The 24,004-nt window shown below is 34.8% G+C and overlaps 1 protein-coding gene and 1 long non-coding RNA gene across 9 annotated transcripts in view; one reads left to right on the forward strand and one right to left on the reverse strand.

Annotated features, from left to right (window-relative positions):
- Positions 1 to 22,735, reverse strand: part of Pde8 (phosphodiesterase 8) — a 25,572-nt gene extending 2,837 nt beyond the window's left edge. For 2 of the 5 annotated variants that reach the window (XM_076519915.1, XM_076519912.1), the window contains exons 1-12: positions 8,195 to 8,548; positions 6,009 to 6,068; positions 5,683 to 5,873; positions 4,801 to 4,860; positions 4,652 to 4,718; positions 4,131 to 4,298; positions 3,238 to 3,452; positions 2,971 to 3,143; positions 2,024 to 2,154; positions 1,579 to 1,683; positions 1,283 to 1,485; positions 661 to 939 (exon numbers count right to left, since the gene is read on the reverse strand). In XM_076519915.1, coding sequence (XP_076376030.1) covers positions 661 to 939; positions 1,283 to 1,485; positions 1,579 to 1,683; positions 2,024 to 2,154; positions 2,971 to 3,143; positions 3,238 to 3,452; positions 4,131 to 4,298; positions 4,652 to 4,718; positions 4,801 to 4,860; positions 5,683 to 5,873; positions 6,009 to 6,068; positions 8,195 to 8,401 — 1,859 coding nt within the window. In that variant the 5' untranslated portion in view covers positions 8,402 to 8,548. Of the gene's footprint in view, positions 1 to 660; positions 940 to 1,282; positions 1,486 to 1,578; positions 1,684 to 2,023; positions 2,155 to 2,970; positions 3,144 to 3,237; positions 3,453 to 4,130; positions 4,299 to 4,651; positions 4,719 to 4,800; positions 4,861 to 5,682; positions 5,874 to 6,008; positions 6,069 to 8,194; positions 8,549 to 14,606; positions 14,696 to 16,013; positions 16,149 to 22,595 lie in introns of those variants that run through there. The other 3 variants (XM_076519913.1, XM_076519914.1, XM_076519916.1) reach the window with 3 other exon arrangements.
- LOC143259110 (uncharacterized) overlaps positions 1 to 24,004 on the forward strand; it is a 50,588-nt gene that overhangs the window by 16,090 nt on the left and 10,494 nt on the right. For all 4 annotated transcript variants that reach the window (XR_013032916.1, XR_013032915.1, XR_013032917.1 and 1 more), the window contains exon 3: positions 1 to 24,004. This exon is cut by the window's left edge and continues 13,742 nt beyond it; it is cut by the window's right edge. This is a non-coding gene — a long non-coding RNA (uncharacterized LOC143259110).

Here is a 24,004-nt window from a genome sequence, read left to right on the forward strand (position 1 = left end):
AAGATTCTACGATTTGTCGTATTCTTTGCTTTAGTTCATTCGAACGATGATTATCGATGAATACAGAAACTATATTCGAAGATATATGAATTTGGTCATAACAGTATTTGATTGTTCAGAAATAAATTATGATTTTGGCAGATGGTGGATAAAGAGAGGGTAGTTTTACTTAAAATTAACTTTTTATCGTGTAAAGCAAAAGTAAGAACTTCTAGAACTAGTAAGTTCCAAGTTTGAAGAAATTGTTCCTTTTTTGTGTGACATAATTTGAAGCAATTTTACTGCACTAATGTTTCCGATTGCAACACTTAAGATCGGCTGCAAGATTAATATTACGTGCAGTTTCTACTATTTCGCGTTCTATTTTATCAGGTCTATCGCTACGTTTATCAGGTCAAATGATAGCGGAAAATAAAAGCGTAACTCGTGATAGGGGCTAAACGAGACAATAATGATATTTCACGATTCCAAACGATATATCAAATAATAGACATAAATTAAAAATATCTAGTGCGCAAACGATCCAAGTATAGCAGAAATTTGCAGTTCCAAGAAGACCCAATATTATTAGTTTCCGAGATCGTAGGAGACAGGAAACGAAAAAATATTCAATATCTTTGTCGATGTCGAAGTTTTGAGAGAAAACGAACTTTAGTTTACCTTGATTTGCCTGGATGGTCCACATCATGAGCAGCAGACGCAATTAAAGCCGATACCTCGTCCAAAGGTTCTAAGACCTGTTTTATCCTTTCAGACTGCATGAATCTAGCGGTAGCTTGAAGGACATCCGCGGCATGAGTCGAATTGTGATAACAGTTTTGAGATCTGTAATTCATTTCGAGCACGGTTAGCCAGTTCTGTACAGTTTTCTCGTCGCAGTTTAGTCTTGCGGGCACCCGGTATAGATTCATGATGGTCATTCCTAGGAAAAGCAGCGGCCTGAAACGAGCAGATCAGATAGATAAAGAAAAAAATCTTCAAGATAAACTATCCAAACATTTACTTCAATCAAATCTGATAGCATTTTCTCTCTCTCTCTTTTTCCCTCTCTCGATTCGGTAAGTTTTATTTTAAGAAATACCTTGAAAATTGCATCGAGAAAAATTGAAATTATTCTAAGCATACTCAGTTATCAAAAGGGACCACCGTCCGAGTATTAGCACGTGAATTTTGCTTTTTGATCATTTTAATCTAAACGACGAAAAGGTACCAACAAGGTACGAAGGCTGGAGGCGGAGAGTTAATGCCAATATTCAATTTGAAATACTTTTAAATGTAATACCTCCTGTCTGTCAAAACCTCGAGCTTGAATATGTCGAAATTCCACTCCAAACATCTGTCGAGTATTTCCGCGATCTCTTGAGGCCCTCTGAATCCCTTGATTTGCATTCGCGAATTGCTCATCCCTGTCGTTAAAGTTCGTATGTTCGATATCCGCTCCGAATCGGCCGAGGATCTCCTAGATTCCCATGGTCGTCTCGGTGACTACATGTGCGTTAAAATTTTATAAAAACCTAATCATTCACGAATCATTTGCTAATAAATTTCGTAATGTATTATTAATTAATAGATTCTTACCGCGAGCAAAGCTCCGACGAGATCTGTCGCCACGGGATCTTTATAAGTTCTGTCCTCCTTGATATACGGCGCGTACAATTCGGAGGTTTTCAGCATCTCTATTGCCTAATAAATTGGTAAATATCAATATGTGCATATTGTTTATTTCCTGTAAATAGGTTTTCGTTCTTAAACAGCGTTGCTCAAGAAAGCATAAGTGATGATGAATGAGAATTGTTCCCGAAAATGTGGCTTTGATAATTACATAGGCTGTGATGTGGAATCGTAATAAAGTAATTACGTAATAAAAATTATACATAATAAGAGGAATGTCTGTACCCAGTAAACATTAGAATCGAAACATTTTGGAATATTACTTTCAATGAACGAAAAAATTGTAAATTCTTTAGGACTTCGTTGCTTAAAATTCATGTTTTTGCAGCAACAGAGCATATTGAAACGATACCTTGTCGATTTGGGCTGCTGTTTCAGGACTAGTAGACTCTGTAATGAGGTTTGAAAGAAGGATGATGACTTTCGTGATAGGCGCTTCTAATTGCATCGAGTGCAATTTTTGCAAACTGGATCGCCTAAAATCTGAAATCAAAACACGATTATCGAGTACTGTAATTAAGATGTTTCGAGGGACTACGTGAGATTTGTTGTTACAGATTTATAAAATTGCATTGGAGGTATCTTGATAGCTGTCCCAGTTTTCTGTTTACTGATTGGACATTTTTACGGCCGTGATAGACAACTTAGAAAATACATGATGTAAAACCATAAATATATTTCTGATAGCCTAGTTTCTAAGAAAACAAACGTGGGAACAATATCTCAACTTACTGAAAGATATTTACAGTGAAATAAACGTGCGCCGAAAACTGTAATTTAAAAATAATCAAATTTAAATAAAGTGAGAAATTCGAAGAGTTTGTTTGTCGGTGTAGCAAGTACCATTTTTGTCTCATTTTCAAATATTTTTGATAGAATAGAAATCAACAGAGTGTACTGAAGCGTTGAATTAAAAACGTAGCTTCTACGCTACGATTAAAAAATATTTCTTTCTATTTCTTTTTAGAATCTATTGTACTAAATAACGATACTACAATACTATTTAGTATAGTATAGTAGTAGTCATATAAGATTATAGTAATTCGAACAATTCAAATTCATTCTCCTAAAAATTATAATTTTGAAATCGTGGCATTGTTGCATCAAGCAACATTCATGCTAATAAATAGAAACGTTAAATTAACAATCATGATACAATAGATTGAGGAGTCTTCTAGTTTCTTGTTTCGTATACAATGGCAATTGTACATGTTAAATATTTGTGGGAGGCAGTGCATAGGAATATTTCAGGAGGAATTCGAAATTTTGTATGAGAGTTTAGAATCGAAATTGAATTACCGTCAGCGATACTGGATTTGACATCCGAAGGCCTCCTTGGTGTTGTAGGTAGGGACGCTACTTTTGGGAACTGTGGTTGCATAGGTACGTTAAATGGACTCATTGGACTCTGCGGGTCGATGTTTTCTGATAAATACGTTGTATCGTATATGTATATGTAATGTGTCGGTTTTCTGGAAGAAGAAATGTTAACGAAATTTGGGAAAATAGATTAACCCATTGACGTAACGTTTGAATCGGTTCACGGTAAAAATTGAATTGACTCACTTCAACGTTGTGCAAAAAGGTATCACCCTGCAGTTGATAGTGAGCATTTGATTGTTCTTTCGCCTGCAATTCATGTTCCCTTCGAACTCGCGGCCCCTGCTGATCTGTTGTTCCATGACCACGAAATTATCGTAGTGCACTAACTCCCTGATATTTATCTCCATCATTTCACTTGTTCTATAGCCCAGTAACTTTTCGGTGATTTTATTAACAAACTGTAATCAACGAAAAATTGACCTGATGATATCTATTGGCATTGAACATTTTATTACAGTTTTCTTTCTGACGATAATGTAACTAGATTATAATCACTGCAACGAATACTTAAGCGAGAAGTAACTTATTACATATAGCGTCAGAATTTGTGATTAAGTCGTAGATGAAAGCTCGTATGAAGAATACTAAATCAAGACACTGACAAAACTAGTCAAACCGTTCGAAATATGGACCACTAATGAATAAAAATATTGTAGCAGTAACAAACATCCAAATCGCTAAAAGCACCGAAAGGTCCATCGATTGATTAAAGACAGAATACGAATGTGATTAGAGTGCTATAGTAATGAGTACCAAACAGTATCGAAAAATTAAGTGGAATCGACAATTAGAATATAGATACTTAATAAATTCCATTTGTAGAAGTGCGAATACATTATTAACAAATACTGAAAGATGAAAATGATTGATACAACGGTTAAAGTGCTGTTGTAATCAAGAACTCGAATACTCGAACATGAAAGGAATCATAGGAATCATACGAATTCATTCATAGGAATCAAGATTGCGTATTCTGATACTAATCGCGATTGAGTACATGACATCAACGATACAAGTTATTTTGTCAACAAGGTTTCCAGGTAGAAGTTGATAACTTTTACAATTACTCACGTTACCTGTATAATGTGTTTATCATTGGTCACATGTACCATATCACGGCATCTGTCAAGCGCTAGATACAGTGCGCTGGCTGCTGCGAGTTGAGTCCTTGGTAGCAATGCGCTTGTATAAATCCCCACCAATTCGTTGATTAATATTCCCTCGTGGGAACACTCCATCAATGCCTAAAACGAACGAAACAGTAACCAAAAAGAAGTTAGTTACTAAGTCCGATTTAATAATACCAGACATGGAAATTTATTTTTATGCCAACAGATCGGATGTATTTAATTAAAATCTGCGACATGTAAGAAAGTAAAACCAGAAATTGCTGTGGTAATTTTTAAAGCTTCAGCTTTTGTTTCATTAAATGATTTGCTTCAATTTCATGGAATTTTTGCAATCGTTGGTTCAATAACGAAAATGAAAAGATGTTTTGGAGTACAAAGAATATTGTGTTCGGTTTTCAAAAAATAAAAAAGCATTGAAAATTAAGGAAAAGAGAAGCCATCAGAGTAAGAAAAGCTCATTAACTTACCCTATTGAAGCCTGTCTCAAGTAAATCAAGTGCCACGATTTTATCTTTCTCGCCATACATGAAATACCTGTTGAAACCCACAAGAACAAACTTGTTCATAATTTGACGTGGAAACAGCGCGGCGAATTTTAATGAACAAATTGACTTACGATTTTTTTACTAGTGCTATGATCACGGAATTGTGGTAAACGGGACTAGACCTAATTGCCCTGGAATCAAAATCAGACGGATCTATTGAGGAATTTATTTTTATTAGAATTCTGAGAGTTTTGCAAATTCAGATCCTTTTCTAATATCTCCCAAAGATTAGCAAACATTTTCTCGGTAAACGTTGGTAAAATGTTAAATTATTCTTATTATTATATGGAGATTTTATGATGTACCATATTACCTACATATATTCCTTATACCAAGCGTCGACAAACTATGACCCGCGGGTCACCAAGTGACCCATGTGATAAATTGAAAATTATATTTATTTTTATAGTAATTAAAATAATAATTTGGAATTTTTATGTGTTTCAAGTTTAAAAGCATATTGTAATTATTATCTGAATCAAATTTATCTTATTCTTCACTGTTTTAAAATGAAAATACCACTGACCCGAAACGTCTTCTTAATAGTCAGATTTTGGTTGATTTTGACCCGCAGCCAAGAAAATTTGCCGGCGCCTACCTTATACCATAGAAGATAATTCACGTAACTGCAACAGTCTCTACTCTCCTTTGGATTGGAATTAAAAACAAAATTTGTCAGAAAAAAACATGAGTGGTTTAAAATGGATGACATTTCGGATCATATTTATTTAACAAGTGCAATGATGCATTTGCATTTTATAGTTGCTCCATTCTTTTTAGAATCCTCCTTTTTAGCCTCAAACCATTCATCTTCCTTTTCCAACATTTTTCTAACTTCAAAGGAAACCGACATAGCTTGTTATGCGAATCGATTTGTACATCCGTTAGTTCCAACAAATCGCGGTTTGTTTAGTGGGTTGTTTAGACGTTTAATGAACATTTTCCGGCCATACCTACAAATCGAGTCAGCCTCTGCGGCGCGTTGCCCTCGATGATCGACGATTATTAGCTCGTGACCCCGATTTTGGAAATACTCCACAGCCTTTTCCCTATCTTTCGCCACCGACACGCTCCACCCCAATCGCCTCGAAGTGGTAGCAAGTACATCCATTTGCTGATCATCTTTGGGGAAGACCAACAATATCTGACGTTCGAGGGGTTCGATTCGAAAGAAATAATAAATGCCACGATAAATCGACGCGTGCCAACAAAATTATCTATCGGCTTTGTTCGACTGCCAGTCGATAGATCGGAAACGTGAAGCATGTGGTCTACTTACTTTTACGAGACTAGGAACACTGTTTGTTAATGGGTAATCTTCGATATCCTGTGGTCCTTTCTGCAACAGAAAACAATTTATTTGCGAAAATCCTTGCCTAGATTTCGCATTCGAAATTTTGGATCCTGTTAAACAATTTGAATTCAAAGAAATCGAACGACGGCAAAAGCTTCACGAAAGAACATTCATTTTCATTCATTTTTCAGATAATATAGACGATTGTAGAATCTCATATTTGTTAACTTCCAAATAAATAGCAGGCTGTTTTCATGAATTATGAATTACTATGTCCCGTAAATAAAGTTGTAACTCAAATTCTCAAGATCATTTGTCTGGCTACCTCACCTTTGCTGGCTGGTGTATAATTTGTTAATCGACGCCGATGCTTAATGAAAGCATGAAAATATTTCAATGCCAGGCAATAAAGAAGTTATACAAATTATCGAATAGTTAAGTATTTAAGGTGATTTAAACATTTAGAATTACAATGTTCTTCAATAATCGTGGCGTAGTGTTTTTCATAGACTTAGAGAAATTATACTATTCGCGGACGATAAATGCTTTATCAAATCCAGTCCTACTAGTTTCGATTCAGTTGCGAGGAGAACCTACTAATTCTGCACGGCCACTTTTCGGTGTATCTGTTGTGGTTTGTTTATAAAATTTAGCTCGTCGTCGTGCACGCGGTGATGTCCTCACACTTTTATTTCTCGCATGCTGCAGTTCCGCGCTTTGCATTCGTATTTAACTACGGTGCCCGACCTAAAGTGCTTCGTGCTCGACGGTATAACCTATGCATGTTAATGTTATGTCAAAGAGACAAACGAATCACATGCTGGCAAGTTGATCCGCTAGGATCTGAAGTTTTCCAGAGAACAGGAAACTGTGACGACCACATCAATTATATTGACTGTTTTCCGATCGCTGGTATTCAGAACGTGCTTAAATGGTTCAATTCAATTTTTACAAACAACGAGAATAACAATAATCTTGTAGAAAAAGTGACATTGTTTCACTGCTCCTTGATTTATTTCCTCTGAGCGCACGAAACGTTCCAAGTACGTGGCGTTGTTCGAACAACAACGACATGATTCTAAATCATTATCGGTGTTGGTTACGAGCACGACTCGAACAAGGGACACGCGTGTGCAATGATGATAAATTAATTTTACAGATGTGTATCCTGGTGAGACTTTAAATTTCGTTCAAAGAAGTATTCAATTGAAGTAATTGAAGTATTCAATTCCCTATTGGAAACAGAGAAGTCAATTTTCGAACTGTAAGCACTGTATATTTCTGAATGTCGAATAAAATTGATTCTTGATCTATGCATAGTTAATTTTCACCTATGAGAAAGTGGATTGTTTCAGTAACTGTTCTCTGAAATAGTGTACTACTACGAATCCAGATTTTTCTTATCGTTTTGAGTATCTTTTTGGCGTTAGATGCATCATGTTCTCACAGATTGAAACGAAGACGATGACCAGCCGAGCACCGTATGAAGATAAAACTATTGTACTGTAAGAGTGTCTAAAACTTATTACTTAATGCTAAATGTACTAAAATTAAATTGCTCTAATTTAGTGAAGAATATTCTAATATTGCCAATATTGCTTTCTCTAAACGTTGTAATTATATTTAAATAACAACAAATGATTCAGAAAAAAGTGAAACAGAATCATGATATGCATACAAAGGACGGTTCATCATTCGTTTAAAATAATATTTCGATATCTGCTTGTTGAAATAATCTTCAAAAACCTAATAGCAGTTTTTTAAAACCATATATATCAGATTTCTAACGATATATCTAAATATTCGAATATCTGCTGACAAATCATTTTATATTTATATTATAGGAGAAAAATTGTGCAACTGTCCCATCGAAAGAGAGTAACCAACAAATCCCCTAAAAACACGTTCTTTAAAATTTTTTAAAACTACTCTTCCTGTTGGTAGTAGTAAAGCAATAAATTATTTGCCAGGAAAATTTCTCAAAAAAGATCTTGCAGTTATTGGGAAGGCTGTCCAATAAGTAAAAATAAGGAAAAATAGCACAGTAAATCGGCGTTGAACAGAATAATAATCGTGCCAATTACGTAAATAACTTCCCGTTCACATGTTCAAATGATCGGACAAATTACTTTCTTCCACTAATCAATCTAATGACGGCTTACACCACGTACCCGTGTGGCTAACTCAAGCGTGGGAAGTGGCTCTTGTACATTCATCTTGTTACTTTTGCTGGCCTGCCATTTTTTTCGAACGGAGCCGCACATCACGTCGAAAATCCAGTTATACCATGGTTTCGACCAAGGAACCTTCTCCTGCTGGAATTCGATGTTTTTGTCAATGAAGATCCGCACTTGCGTGGATTTTCTCTTTTCCACCATCCTTTTTAATTAATCGACCGTCTCGAAAGTTGCTTCAGAAACCCTCTCCCTGATCAGAGTGATCGCGATCAAGAATGTGTCACCGAATCGATTTACTCGTTCGACACAAAGTAGCGCATAATTTGTGCCTGATAGTGAAACAGTCACACCGAGATTGATACTGATTGACAATTGAACTTTGCCACCGTGATTAATTTCTGTCAATTATCCTGTGTCTTCGACGTAAACATTATGAACTACGGTTAGACACGGTCACAATTGGGCGACAGTGTTTTATGTATTGTTAAAACTCTTCGCGGTAATTATACTCGTGCAAAACCACTTCGCGGAACACAATAGGGCTCGAGAATATCCAACGCGATACTGATTGGTCGCGTCACACTGCGGCGTTACCTTTTGCTATTTTATCGATAACGAAACTCCACTCTGGAAGTTAACTCAACGACGTATATGTAATAGTTATTGATAGTGACAATTCTATAAACAAACGATAAAAAGTCATGGTGATTGATTATAAATATACGTTATCGAGATTTTTCTGGCAGATAGATACGGTGATCAAGAAACCGGCTTTCGTAAGTAAAAACCGAGTGAAGTAGACAATTTTTGCAACAATGTAATAAAAACTTATTCGACCGTGAGTGGACGATAGTAATATTGGACTTTGTGACGAAACCACTACCGTAGTGGGGAATACATCGTTAGAAAAGTATAAATCTTATTTTAATGAAATTTTCTGAATTACGTAACAGTATTTAGTAACAACCGAGCTTTTATCGACTCATCTTTTAGATTTTGTTGAAAACGAATCATTAGAAAAATTCGACAAGTTTGAAGAAACTAATCGCTTGCTATGACGGTGTGAAACCTGGTTATTCAACATACAGCAAAAGCAAAATCTGATTAATCTCTTTTCTGTATCAGTCTAGCGAAGTTAAAGATTAGTTAACTATTAAAAAATATGATTTATAAATTCAATTATTCAAATCATTTTCCAACTGAAGAAATAATAAACGTTCAATATTTTTTCATAAGGAAAATATGGCCTATAATGTTTGACAAATATTTTTCTCATAAAGTCGAAAATTTCATGAATGGTAATCATGTCAAAGCTTTAATAAAATGACTAAGTCTTTATTGTGGATGAACGGAGAATGCTAAGTTTCTGAGACTCTTACAAGACTGAACAGGTTTAGAGGACGGGAAAGTATCATAAAGTACGCTCACTTATGCTCAAATTCTAAACATGTTCTATTGTGTAATTTCTCTGTTTCGCATCAAGATCAAAAAACCAATGCTTGCAAAGGCAAACCGGTTTGCGAGAATAATCATATTTCCCCAACACACTTTTGAATAATATTCATACAGAATCCAGGCAAAGACAAATTTAGTTACATTACTATTATCATAAAGTCCTTCTAAATCAAGATTTTACGAAATTAAACATTAATTCAGCATCGATTGTTGTGAAAAGAAATATTGTTTTCTGAATATCAACATATTTCCAAATACATTTTTTAACTATTATTATCCTCAAAATATCGAGACAGACAATTATAGTAATTATATTTTATAAAATATATTATTATTACTATAATATATATTATTATATTTAATTATATAATTTACGATTTTCATAAAGTATTCAAGTATTCATAAAATTAAGTATTTATTTAGCGTCTAATTTCGTGTCTCAAAACGAAGTAGCGCTTGACCTCTGAAATTTATTAGAATATTTTAGAATATCTAGACACCGATAAATTCTGCCTAAACACCGTCCTTGCTAAAATTAGAACTAAATGCCTTCAGTCAACACTTCAACAAATCATAACTTGGAGAACTTGATTGTAACGAAAAAAATCTCTTTTGGATCTCCTGCTACAGAAATTGTTCCAATTTAATGTAATAATTGAATGACTTTCTAAAAAGAATTTTTTGCCACAGCAAACTTAAACGCTCCGCCGGCTTTTCTGGCTGCAGCCCGGTCTTGTCTATAGACCGTCTATAGACAGCAGTTTATATCCTGTCTATAGACGGTATCGAGAATAGCAATGAGAAAAGCACGGTCGCCTTGTATGCTGTGAACGAGCGGGAAGAGTTCAAGACCATGAATACCTCAGTATGGTCTTTAGCACCACTATAATTCACGGTAATCTTTCGTCGCTTCCCCTCTTTGAAAACTTCGATCAAAACACTCGATGAATTTTTCACGAGGCTCTGTGAGAATCTGGAGAATGACGCATGTGTTTTCTATTAGTGCAGAAAGGTTTAATTGCACATGTCTGGACTTCGTGAGAAAGAGAAATATGATTCGTGTCCGCATATGGTCTCAGTCCTTTACATTCCTTTTTTGTTTATTTTTTTTCTTACGAATCGATAGGAATATTTGCCCGGCCTCTAAAGTTCTTTCCCCTGTGAGAATAATTGAGAGAGAAAATGGTAATTCCGAAACTTAATTTCAGGAAACTGTAGATAAAATTGAACATCGACAGAGAAATTCGTTTGCTTCCGAACATTAAAATACACTGACTAATTGAGAAGTCTTGGATTGACAACATGCTTATCCATTGATATTGGTACACTTCTTTTTTATTCGACAGATTGACGTTATCCTTCTTTGCTTATTAGGTCGTTGACTACAATTTAATTTTGATCAGAAGATTCTAATGGCCGTAAGTGACAGACTTTATGATGTAATTTAAACCAGTTCTGTATTACAATGGATCGAAAGTGATTACTAATCAATCGGAATATGAAATTGATGGCACGGGTCAAGGCGATGTTTCTGAAAAGGTTAGACAGAATGTTAACTGATGAAAATTCGATTACGAAAACCGAATAACAAGTTCATGCGATAATATGTGAGAAAACAGTGTTTAGTATCTGTAGCTTTAAGTCGCGAGAAATTCAACGAGAAATTCAATGAGCATTGCAGAGACACAATAATATTAGAAGCATTCGGTTTCATTGTTGGTAGGTTTGAATACAAATAATTTATTACTTGCTTTTTGGAGGAAAAAGTATGGAAATAAATATTTTCAAAAATGTTCTCCGACAAAACGAAATAAAGTTTGCATAATAAAATGTAAGGAACGATCGGTTAATCGCATTCTGTATATAAAGCTGCTTCAAGTTTATGATAAAAAAATATTAAACGGGCAATAATTAAAATAACCCAACAAAAATATTTAATAAATCACGTCAAGCAACAACACAAAGACGGGAGAAATAAAAAGGATAAAAGTCATGAAAATAGCGAGTAAAATACAAGTTAAGAGTTACAAAAAACAGTACCTGAGAACGCGTTAAATATAGACAATATGAAATCTTCAAAATTAAAAAATATTTTATACGATATTTCTCATGAATGAGTATTTATAATTATAGATCCGGGAGTAAAGTACTCAGCGTAAAACAATGTTGAATAAAACGAAAGAGATTGGGAAAGACATCGGATGTGATGTAACATAGAATATTTTTCTCAAATAAGTACTCTTAAAATATCTTTGTACGACAAACGTGTAAATTCTATTGCCTCTTGTTCTGCCTTAAAAATGCGAAGTGAAACGCTGTTTCCAGAATGCTATCTGTAGTTGCAGCTAGTCAGAATCGAGATAACGATACGGACACAATATTTTCACGTTGTTTATCTTTAAAACGTTGCACCTACTACTACTATTAGATTAGATTAAATTTATCGTCACATCACGGGTATAGCGTGGGCGTTATCCATGAACTTTCAAGAAGTACAGTCTAGTTCTTCACCATTTATTCAGCTGACTGAGGCGACAGTTTTGTTCGCGAGAGAGAACCTTTGTTGAAATGTCCTACTTAATTATCATGTTTTAGAAAATAAGAACTCGATATACACGAACAGCTGCTCACTGCGGTCATTCAATAATCATGTTTACGGTGGAATCCTCCAATCCTGATTGTCCTGCAGTCCAAGAAGCAGTATCAGCTTCCTATGATTCTCAAAACTCAGACGTAAGTCCTTATTAGATTAGAGTTTCGCATAAAGATAGATTCTCATTCAATTCAATCATTTGATTCAAAACATCGACTATTTTGTATAAATGAAAAATACAACGTGCTAAAAATGTACACCCAAAAATTTGTGGAATTTTTAAAATTGACGAAGTTACCGACCACTTAATGTGACCCCGCAGAGTTCGAAATGCCAAACTTAAAATTTTCAAATTTCGAAAAAAATGAATTTCGGATAAAGCTCATTAAATTTGTTACAAGTTTGTGTTGTAGATACTATACCACGATGCTATACCACATTTTTTGTTTATAACATTACTTAACAATACAGAATCTACACTCAACCGATGATTTAATTTCTTAAAATCGCACTATTACACGAACAGAAAGATGCATTGACAGTTGCATCAAAGGCAGATGCATTGTTCGAGTTGCATTCAAAGTTTAAGGTTCCTTAATTCTGGGTTTCGTGACTTCTCTTGTCGGCTGATTTCAAACAGTTCTTTTCAATTCGAAATCCACCACTGTGCACTTTCAACCTCTCTTTGTGTACTTCTCGCCTTAAGAAAGGAACAGAATAAATGGGCCACCTTTTATTTTGGCTTTGTTCACCCGGACCTCCTTTCGTAATGAATAACTATTTACTGAATTGCTTTACCCACATTCTGAACAAGAGGCGGAGAAAAAGGAGTATGCAAGGTATCCCCTGTATGTATGAACTTTATCTGCGTGTTCTCAAGCACACGACTGAATGAGATATTTGCAAGATAGTGGAAATAAGATGGTGAGAGTCTTTAAAATTAGCTCTAGATAGGTAAAAAGTCTTTAAAATTAGCTCTAGATAGATAAAAAGTTTAAATAGGATAAAACTTCCCTTCTAGCTATGTCAAATACAACGAGTTAATACAGTACGTCTTATTTAAAGTTAGTATACGGTAGGCGTCCCAATTTCCATGCATCCGGATTAAAAACGTATATGAAAAGAAAAGTTTTATATATAAATTGACGATTTATATTTTTTTATTGTGTTTACTTATCGGCATGTAAGATTTAGAAAGAAGTATTACATTGTTTATGTATTAAAATCTAGTAAATATTTTGCAATTGATGATACAACAATTCTGACAAATTTAAGTAGTATCTTTCGCCAAAAATAGGAAGAAATGCTTGCTGAAGAGATTTTCGTATAAACTAATTATTAAAGAATTTACGCCATACGAAACGTACATTATATAGCAAGAGATTTAATATTAACAACGATAAAAAACACTAATCATACATATTTTTACATTGTTTAAATAGGGATTAGATTTTAGAACATGTCCGTATTTCAGTGCTCTCTTGTATTATTAGACCGCGTAATCTCAAATCTATCCTCACTTTGTGAAAGCAATATTATGAGGGGAAAAACAAATCAGAGAAACGTTATTAAAAGTAATTGCAGGAGATACCTATAAGACAAAAATGGGGGGGGGGAGCACAGAAGTATAGGCAAACACGGAAGTTTGGTCAAGCACAGAAACATGGACAGACACAGAAATACGGTGTACAGAATTATGCGCAGAGCCTTTGAAAGACACAAAATTAGAGTCAAAGACACCTTTTCTTATTTCAGTAAAAACATTATTAAATTGCTAATTTTTGTCACACAAAAATTTTTTCTAAAGACAGAAGTGTCTAAAACGTCGAGATATATTTTTAGTGCATTCAATGAAAATTAGAGTATTTAGTGACAGCTTCAGCGAGACAAACATTGGCTTAAAGACGCGGAAATTGGGATATCTAACCTACATGGAATATATATTTTACGCTTTCAATTCGAATTCCACTTACCGATATTTTAATGATATCGTTAACACGCGGTACTATAGTTACAATCTCACTATTAATGGCATTTATCGATAACATTGATAGTAACGCTTCTAATACCCAACATACGGGTGAAGTGAATTTGTCAGATGACTAAGAATTGCATAGATACGTAAGGTCCAATAATTAACAGAATTAAACTATGAGACCAATTTTGTTAAAATAGAGTTGATGCTTTCGCATTAATAGAGTATGCCAGTGTTTGCAAATAATATTATTGCTATTGTTACTCTTATTGTGAAATTTTAATTGTTACATAAATTTATGAAATTATTACGTTGAGTGAAGAAAGTTTCGATTGAAATGTTCAATGATTTGGATAATAAGCAGTATTATTAAAATGGCTTACCGCTATCGAACAGTCGATATCATCATCATCCACAGCGGAAGTTTCGTCAAACGGTGATTTCTCTTCCAAGCTATCATACTCCGTTTTTCCTTGAACAGTAAAAAGAACAGGAAATACAGTATATTACTAATCTATCGAAGATCAGCAATAAACATGATTCGGCAATGGAAGATTAGTTCGCGCAGTTCACGTTCTTCGAAGCAATATAGTCATAGCTTTATTGAGAAGCTTGATTAATCTCATAGGTTTTCGTTGTACAAGCAATTAATCAATATCATGGCATTAAAGATAGGTGCTCGTTAAGAATCGAATAGCCTACATCGTTACGAGAAATATGGGTCAATGGATCGAGACTTACTAAACCAGCAATTAAAACTTGTTTACCGAGTGATCCACTGTAGCACTTAACTTTTAATCCTGAATGACGAAGACAAATTAAATCGATGGCCGCTGTACAATTCGTTAGATTAAATGTGTGCAAATGGATCGTTCATACGAAAAAGATATATAATTAATGTTTATAAAAATTTTATCAAATTGGATGAAGATTCTTCTTATACAAAAATGTAATGACAAAGTTTAATCAAACGATCTGTCCAAAGTAGTTGTTCGATAATTAACTTCGTAGAAATACGTTCATACGCGTCATCGAATGTAATTGAATCGAATTTTGAAAAATTTCGCTGCAAAATTAACTACTTCCATTATGGCAGCTCGACTCGTTCTGACGAAAAAAGTTGTAGCTTGTCAACTTTAAATTATTCTCATCTATTATTTACTCGAGAAGATGCGATGGCTTTACCTTGTACCACCAAGAAAAAACTGTATAATAAGATCCGTGGAGAAACTAAATGTTTTCGTACGGACTCGAAATGAGTAAAATAAACATAACCGTGATTTAACTCTCGACAGTTGAAAAATATTATTAACTGGAAAAAGACCAGGTTGGTAGAACATAGTTTTACCTTTCACAGCAGTATCATCCAGTTTTCATCGTTCGATCTAAATTTAAACATAATCGATGGAAAGTGGACCACCTTAATTGGACATACCGATTACCGTAGGGATAACAGAGCAAAATACGTTTCGGAGATCTCGCATTTTCGACCGACCTTTCGCAATTACGAGCACCGAATAAACGGGACCTCCTGTTTTCCTCATTTTCGAGTTTCACAATAAAGTCACTGACGAGAGCCCATTGATTTTATAAAAAGATCTTAACCCCGATGTAAACTTAGAGATCATCGACGGTGTCGGCATCACCGAAGAGATCGTTAACGTTTTACGATCGACGGAATTTCGCGTCGCGACAACATGAAAGAATTTTCGCCCCGATGTAGAACGGAAGCCAGTGACTCAGGAAAATTATATTTAGTTAAACCTGCAACCCTTCTGCTGTGTACCCACCGTTGCTGAACAACGTGTCCTGTAGACGCTCTTCATCTTCGCTGGGAAAGAAATATTTGTTCGGAGGGGATGCCATAAATGAATTTATGAACGGTTCTCAAAGCAGCAATGCACATCGATGTCTGGTCAATCGTTTCTTCATATCGCCTCGATTTTAATAGGAATGATTTTTCAAAAACAATGGAAATATACGTACAATGTGAATACACTGTGCAACGCGGTAAAAAATTAACTAACATTCGGTCCTTTTTTTTACTCAAGTATGAAATAAGTAAATTTTATGCTTAGACAACGAGACCAATGAAAATTCAAAGTTTAAAATTTTTCTTTCACTGACAGTCGATAGTCCCCAAATTATGTACTACACATCAAGAAATTAAATTGAACGTTTGTGTTCTGAAAATTGTCACTGTTTTCATTGAGGATTTTCATCTGCACTGTAAACGATACACTCGTGTGACTATTCTTTCTAACGATCACTGTTCGAGTGACACAGGCCGCTTGTTCCATGAAACACGTCACCAGATACTGGGAATAACAGTATCAGGTATACACTTAACGGTGTAAGCCCGCGAACGGTGCACGTTAAATATTAAAATCACGGGCGTGAAAGTGGTGATAGATCGGGCACGCACGGTGTACGATGCGTCGTGAGAGGCTCAAACACGGCGACTGGTCGGTGGAACCGAATTGTGCAAGTTAAAATTCTACTCGCATGCGAGTGGCCCCAGAGATAGGGTCGTCGGAGAAACTCCAAGTACAATGGCTGCAGGCTCGTTAAACGAGATACGCTCAAACGAACTCGCTGTCGAACAAAATCTTGCAATTAGGGACGTCAGTCGGAAGGACCATTCCGAGATAAGAAGAAGCATCACGTGACCGCGTTATTTCAATATCCGATACTGAAAATCAAAATTATACTATGATCTGTAAGGATGTGCTGGATTTAAGAAATTGAAGTCTCAGTTCTTTACTTTTACCGATCAAAGGTTATGAGATTTTGATGTAGAAAAATTTTGATTAAAAATGATATGAAGAATTTAAAAGATAATTTGGTCCGCATGATTCACAGAGAATATAAAATAATAGCGTCAGTTGAATTCAACAAATTATTTCAGTATTAATAAAAGTCGTTATTCTAGCAATTGATACGATACGCTTATATTGTTGAGAAGTATTTAGAAAATCAGACTACAATTTTTGGTAGTATAATATTGCATTACCTCCTAAATAAACTTTTTCAGGACTATTTCAAATTCATGTCAGTACAAAAGATTTAAAAGATTTTTGAAAATACCAGATCACATACTGTTATTATAAGAGGTAATTCACTGTTTGAAACAATCTAGAACAAAACAAATTACTACGTGATCTAGATAGCTCATGAGAAAAGTGGATGCAGTCATTTCAATTGAGCTGAACGAATTCTTCCGATTGCTACTGCTGTTGAAGAACCGGGTATAGTAAACTTGCATCAATGAGTACTTAGAACACTTTGAAAATATGATCTGAAACTGTAGACGTCGAAAAAAGTTGTTCATTGCTTTCCCGCAAAATAGTGTTTCTGATGTTTAATAGTTCTTTGACCATGCTAATGAGAAACTACATAAACTGAATGTAAGATTTTTCGATGATTTTTAGAATGATTTTGAATAGCTATTGTACGAACAATTTGAAATTGATATGTTTTAGAACGAAATCGTCCATCGATGTATGTAGTACACAGGGAAAGTAAAGCAATCGTTTCAATTAGATTGAATGATTCTTTCGATTACTAATGCAGATTGTTATTAGAAAGAATGAGGTGATAAAACCATATAAGGAAGTATGTACATCGAAGTCTTTAGACATTCAAATTGCTGTTATCGAAGAGATTCATCATATTTCCAGAAATTGTGGTGGAACCATGATCTCCTTGCTCTTAATGATTCTATATTAATATAATGAAATCTATATTAGTATAAAATATTTAGAGGATGTTGTTGTTGTTGTTGTTGTTATTGTACGAGGTTTGATACAATCGAGTACAAAACAGATCGTTCCGTCATCTAAATAGTTCATGGGGAGAATGAAGCAATAATTTCAATTGTGAATGATTCTTGCTTTCCGATTGTTTCTACAGATATCTACTAAACAGTTTGTTGTGCTAAACTTTACAAATATAAAGAATGTCTTCGCAACGTAAAAAATTCAGGCGCAACAATATCGTTTTTGGAGGTTCTAAAATCTGCAGTGACATTATTTCAATGATTCTGAAAAACATTAGAATGTATATCATAATTGTACAAGGCTATTTAATATTGTGATCTAAAATAATGGTTCTCTCGTAGCAATGTCTTCTCAATTCTGTCGGTGATGGATTGTGAATAATTTGAATCTATCACGAAAGGCGTCAAGAATTTTTGTTAAGGTCAAAGTTTACGCAAAATTGTGGGTGAAAGATAGAATTGGTGCGAGTCTGGTGTGTTTAACGACAATAGCTTCTTCGGTATCGTTAAAGAACGTGGAACCAGTGATCTGAAAAGTAGTGACTTTGTACTGTACACGTGAGAGTATATTGAAGTGAATTGTTCGTATGTGCGAGATCCGATTGATACAGTATCCTTGCGAATGTGGATGAAACATTTTGAAAGTGAAATATTTGGAAGTTGTTGAATGCTGAACTTTCTGTTGCAACTGTCGGAGCCGACTATGATGGGAAGACTGAGTTGGTATGGCATAGCGGTTCTATCAGCATTATTTCTCAGGCATTGGCTAATATTGTTCAAATATAGAATTCCTCATAATACAAAAGTATTACTATGAAGGTAATGGAGATGTCAGTTTTGAAAATGCTAGATGATGTTAACTGTTTTAAGAATTACGAACTGAATAATATACCGTACAACGCATTTTTCTAAATAAAATTATCATAAAAAAGAAATCTTTTCGTGGTGATCAAAATACTGTTGCACAGAAATGAAGAATATTTACGCACGTATAGTTTATAGCCGAAAAGTATCTTGAGAATCGTCTAATAAATTTGAATTATCGCTTCCAAGCTAAATACTTCAATGGTCAAATAGCCACTACCTTGTTCGTTTGTAGTAATCGTTGAATTGACAAAAATTTCTGGCAAGAATTATTCAATAAAAATCATATGCTCAAAGAACATACAACGCGAGGGGATACTGAAAAATTACATTTCATTTCGGCTGATGAAATTATCAGGAACAATCGTAGAAATAAAAATTTCAAATTTTCATCAAATTAGTTGTCACGAACAATATTTTGCTACAGACGCAGGGCGGATGCTTTTACAAAAAGATAGTTTCCTCTTAGAAAAAAATATTCTAGATTACAGAAGACAAACAACAAGTACGTTTTCGAATGGGTTTCTGCGACCTTGTCGTAAACCACCTCAGGCCATGCTTGGTTGCTTCTATTGGTCCTTGGCACGCAGGATCATAGTAGATACATAAACAGCGGATTCGCAACATTGTGTTCGGGCCGTGGCGATCGAGGACCGATAGAGCCGGCTGCTGGGTTTTTAAAGGCTCTAGCATACGTCCAATTAATTCACGTCGCGGACGGTTCACTCGAGTCAAGATTACACGACGCGGTCAGAGGCGTAGACTAGGTCAAGGAGAATCGGTGTTCGCCCGAAGTGTACTCTCCTTTGCGAAACGCAGGCATCAGTGACGCAGCAACGCCCCAGGCCGGCTGCAATTTATTTTTATTGCTCGATTAATACCCGCCGGGTGAAATCCGACGAATCCGCTTTCCCACTCGTCGGGATCGTACGCGAACAGCACGAGTTCGTCAGTGGTCCCCTTCTTACCTCCTTGGAACATGTTCAGAGCTGGTTAAGATTCTGACTACACAATGGCTTACATCAGGACTGTGCCCAATCATAGACTAATACACGTAAGATGGAATAGTACTATTTCATAGAATTATGCAAATAGGACATCTCGCTCAATTATATTGATACAATGCATATCCCACGAGTGTTAACACTTTATTTAGCGTAAGCCTTATTGATAGGCTTTTCAATAACTGCACTGTGCCTAAAAAAAGATCGATAATTTTCTTTTAAATAATAATTTCAGAAAAGCTTGTTACATTATATTGATCTAAATGATGTCATGGTTTATAAATGAGACTATTGTAGTTGTTCAACAATCTTTTAAAAAGAAATTCTTAACTGTTTAGCTTTTATTATAAAAGAACTATCAAAAAACTGCCGATACATAAAGTGTTAAGGAAGTACGCAACTCATGACTATATCACACTCTCGCTGCAAAACGACACAGAATATGTTCTCCAGGAGAAGCGAAAGATTGGTTCTGAACCTGATTAGACTACCTTGTTAACACGCTACTTAGTTAACGCGTTAAATGCCGAAATTCAACCCGAATTTATCGTAGTTACCGGTATTTTAACTGTTTTGCATCCTAAACATCCCTATAAAATTCGGTCTTTTTCAAATATGATTTTTGGAAACTGCTCAAAAATTAGTGTCACCAATATGTAACCGATGAGGCGCACTCAACATGTTAATTAGATTTATGGACAAGAAGCATGCCACTGGTAATACAGGTTCTGCTGGTATATGTACTTATTCGATTTATTCGATTTGAAAACATCAATTTTCAAAATTGTACGAAATTTATATGACTGACAGAAAACACATAAACTGAACTTGTAATATGTACATACATGTTTTAGTTGATTAGAGAAACAGAAAATAGATCAATTTGTTTACTGGAACGATTAGCGCTATGCCAATTTTCTTTTACATAATGGAATTTACATCGGTGATAAATATTGTATATACAGTTTGGTTGCACTAAAATCACATGCAAAACTATTACTGGTTACTCAAGCTACTGCTGAATGCACACGTGGCCAGGAATACGTAGTAACTGATTTATTACTACGATATGATATCTAACTGTTTATTGCTATTGATTTATTTCTGTGTTGTGCAGCTTGTAAAGCTTGAACGTCACTGAAAATGTTTGCAATCTATTTAAATTGCTTATTACTAATTGTCGCATTCGTTACATAGAACGATTTTAGTCATTTTTAAATCCGCGTGGAATCACAAACTATTAACACGCATGTATGCAACATTTCAATAATTAATGAATGTTGTTATTACTAAGTTCTCGTCAACTTTTCAATTCTATTAAAAAAAAAAAACATGAAAGATATTGAAAGTAAAGTGACTTTAATGAAATGTCTTGGAACTGCCATGAAATAATTTGATGTTCTTCTTTTCACACTTTTATAATTGACGAATTCATGAAGTAAGACAATATTCGCGATCACTCTTTTGTCATTGGGAGATACAAGACTTGAAGTTCCTAATATAATACCGAAGTAATTGATTAGATTTAGGATAAAGTAATTTTCATTGTCAATTCGTTATCAAAATTCAATTAAGGAAAAGAATAGATTAATAATTGAATTGGATGAAAATATTGGTATACTTCAGTGAGCGATATTTATTATGAAATTGTAAAAATGTCAAAAGATTATTTGTCTTCTCTAAAGCATTAAATATTGCTCGGTTTACATTCACTTAATTTGGTTAATTCTTGTTTACGTTTAAAATAAAACAAATGAAAGGTTAAATTGTACACTGTCGGTGTACGCAGTGATTTGATCTGATATGTGTAGATGGTTTAAAGGATTACCAGAGCGACGACGCGACGTGAAATTCGAACGTAAAATTTCATCGTGTGAACACGTGTTCCTCAGTCTGCTTGGTTTAAATGGTTCGTGGGAGCAAATGAGATTTTAAATTGGAACTGATAATCGAGATGCATGTAGATTAAGGAAGTTGATAGCGCAGTGGAATGATTCTCAGTGAAACAAACAAATATCTCGAGAAAATTTGTAGACAGCAGGTTAAATTCTGAACTTTAAAACATCGAATAAATATACAAGAAAATGTATATTGTAAAAATGAAATGAAAATGTATTGTAATGTCCTCATTAAAGTACGAAAATTGATATTACGATTTATAAGGATGATAATACAGAATGATGTTTAGCGAATGTATTTTTGATCATTTGAAATGGATAACATTGGGGAAAAATAATATAGATGATTGGAGGCGTGAGACAATTGAACAGAATATGTTAAAATATTCACAATCAAAGCCATATTTTTTTAGAAGTATTCTAATATTTTTGGAAGGTGTTTTCAGCTTTTGCCTATATGAAATTGGGACAAGATACAATATAGAATATAGTGCATTGAATAAGGATGCTAGGGATCGCTGTGTTATATCAACAAAAAGATTTCATGATTTAAACTGTCCAAAAGTTCAATGTATCAAATGTATTGAAAGTATCAATAGTTCATGAAAAAATTTGGTTAAGAGTGAAAAGAATTACCAGAATGATCTCTTTCAAAAAAAGTCAAATGCATCGTATTAAACAGGTTTTAAACAAGACAGTATAAATGTTCCTATTATTTAATTGCAGATATTATATAAAAGTCATATGTAAACTTTCGTACAAAATTTAGATTGAAAATATGACGAGAAATTTCAGGCGAAAGAACGGTAATATCCATGAAAAACTTACTTTTAGTGACATGATGTCCCTCGGCTAAAGCTTCCAACGATCTGCTCTTTTCTGCATCCCCTTTGCCCTTTAAGCACTCCAGCATACTATACTTGCATCCCATTCTAGAAGCACGGTTTCACTTCGCACAAAATCCTTGAGTCTTTTTCCACATAGTCGAAAGCTGGTCGACTCGTTTCTGCAAAACATCAATGTTGATTCCTCTTTGCATCAACGGTATTAAGACACGACGACGTTCCATAATGATAGAGCGTACCTTCACAAGTTGGCGACGCAAAAAGAGAGGAATAAGAGACTCGTAGATCCGTGCGCTCTTGTATTCCAACGATTGTTGCCTCTCATTGCGTCACTGTAACTGTATTGAATAACTTAAATTTAAATGATCGAACAAACACTAGAATCTACGCAAGTTTCAATTAGAATGGGTCTGTTCTGAAAACAATGAAAGTAACACAGTTTCGGCAATTGGGACTTACAGGAACAACCCAGGTCCCTTTGATATGAAAGTAATATTCAAACAGCGAAAAGAATACAAGACCTATATTTCGAAAAAAATAATAAACTTCTTTAATGAATTCAATTCATTATAAGTTCATAAATAAACTCGAGCCTTCTATCATTTTCATTTATAACGGTACATGCTGCTCTTTGTTTCTGCGTTCGGAAATGCAAAGTAATAAAAAAAGCAAGAAGAAAGTAACGAAGAGTCTCGCCCATATATAGGATTCTTTATTCAAATAGAAGATCAGCTTTGAAAAGAAGAAATCGGTGAATAAGTAATGTCTGGACGTTGCTTTCAATTAGCGGATTCCAACTAATCGACAACGTTTCGGGTTATCTCCCCGAATTTCCTGCGAATCTGCATAATCATGACGAATGTAGATTTGCAATTGGAAATGCGTCGCGATTTGCATAATAAACGCGTAATGTGATTTCAATGTGTCTGCTGCGCGGCATGGAAAAGTTGAACGTCCCGATTCAATGCCATCTAGACGAGTTTCAGAGATGGTGCAGGAAGCGTTCCTGCGAGGAAGTGACACGGACGGTGACAATCATAATGCGAAGTTATAAATACTGTTGAATGCTGTGGTCCCGTTGACCGAAGAGAAACGATCAGTTATTATGTGTAAATTAATCGTGTCACGGAAACTCGGAGTTAAAGTACTTGCGAGTATTGCAACATCCCGACGAATTCGATTTACATATTTTTCGGCAGTGAAGTGATTGTGGTATGTCATTGATGAAGCCATGTAGTGTGATACATTATGCTTGTTAATGTTCAAGTCTTCTTTTTGGAATTCGTTCAGGCCGTCTTATAAATTTCTCTTGAAAATTATGAATCCCATCGGTAGCATTAATCACGGCCAACTAATAAGTACTAAAGAAATTTTTCCGCAAAAAATTATTCC

Source organism: Megalopta genalis, chromosome 3 (assembly GCF_051020955.1).
Source record: "Megalopta genalis isolate 19385.01 chromosome 3, iyMegGena1_principal, whole genome shotgun sequence".
Lineage (NCBI taxonomy): Eukaryota > Metazoa > Arthropoda > Insecta > Hymenoptera > Halictidae > Megalopta > Megalopta genalis.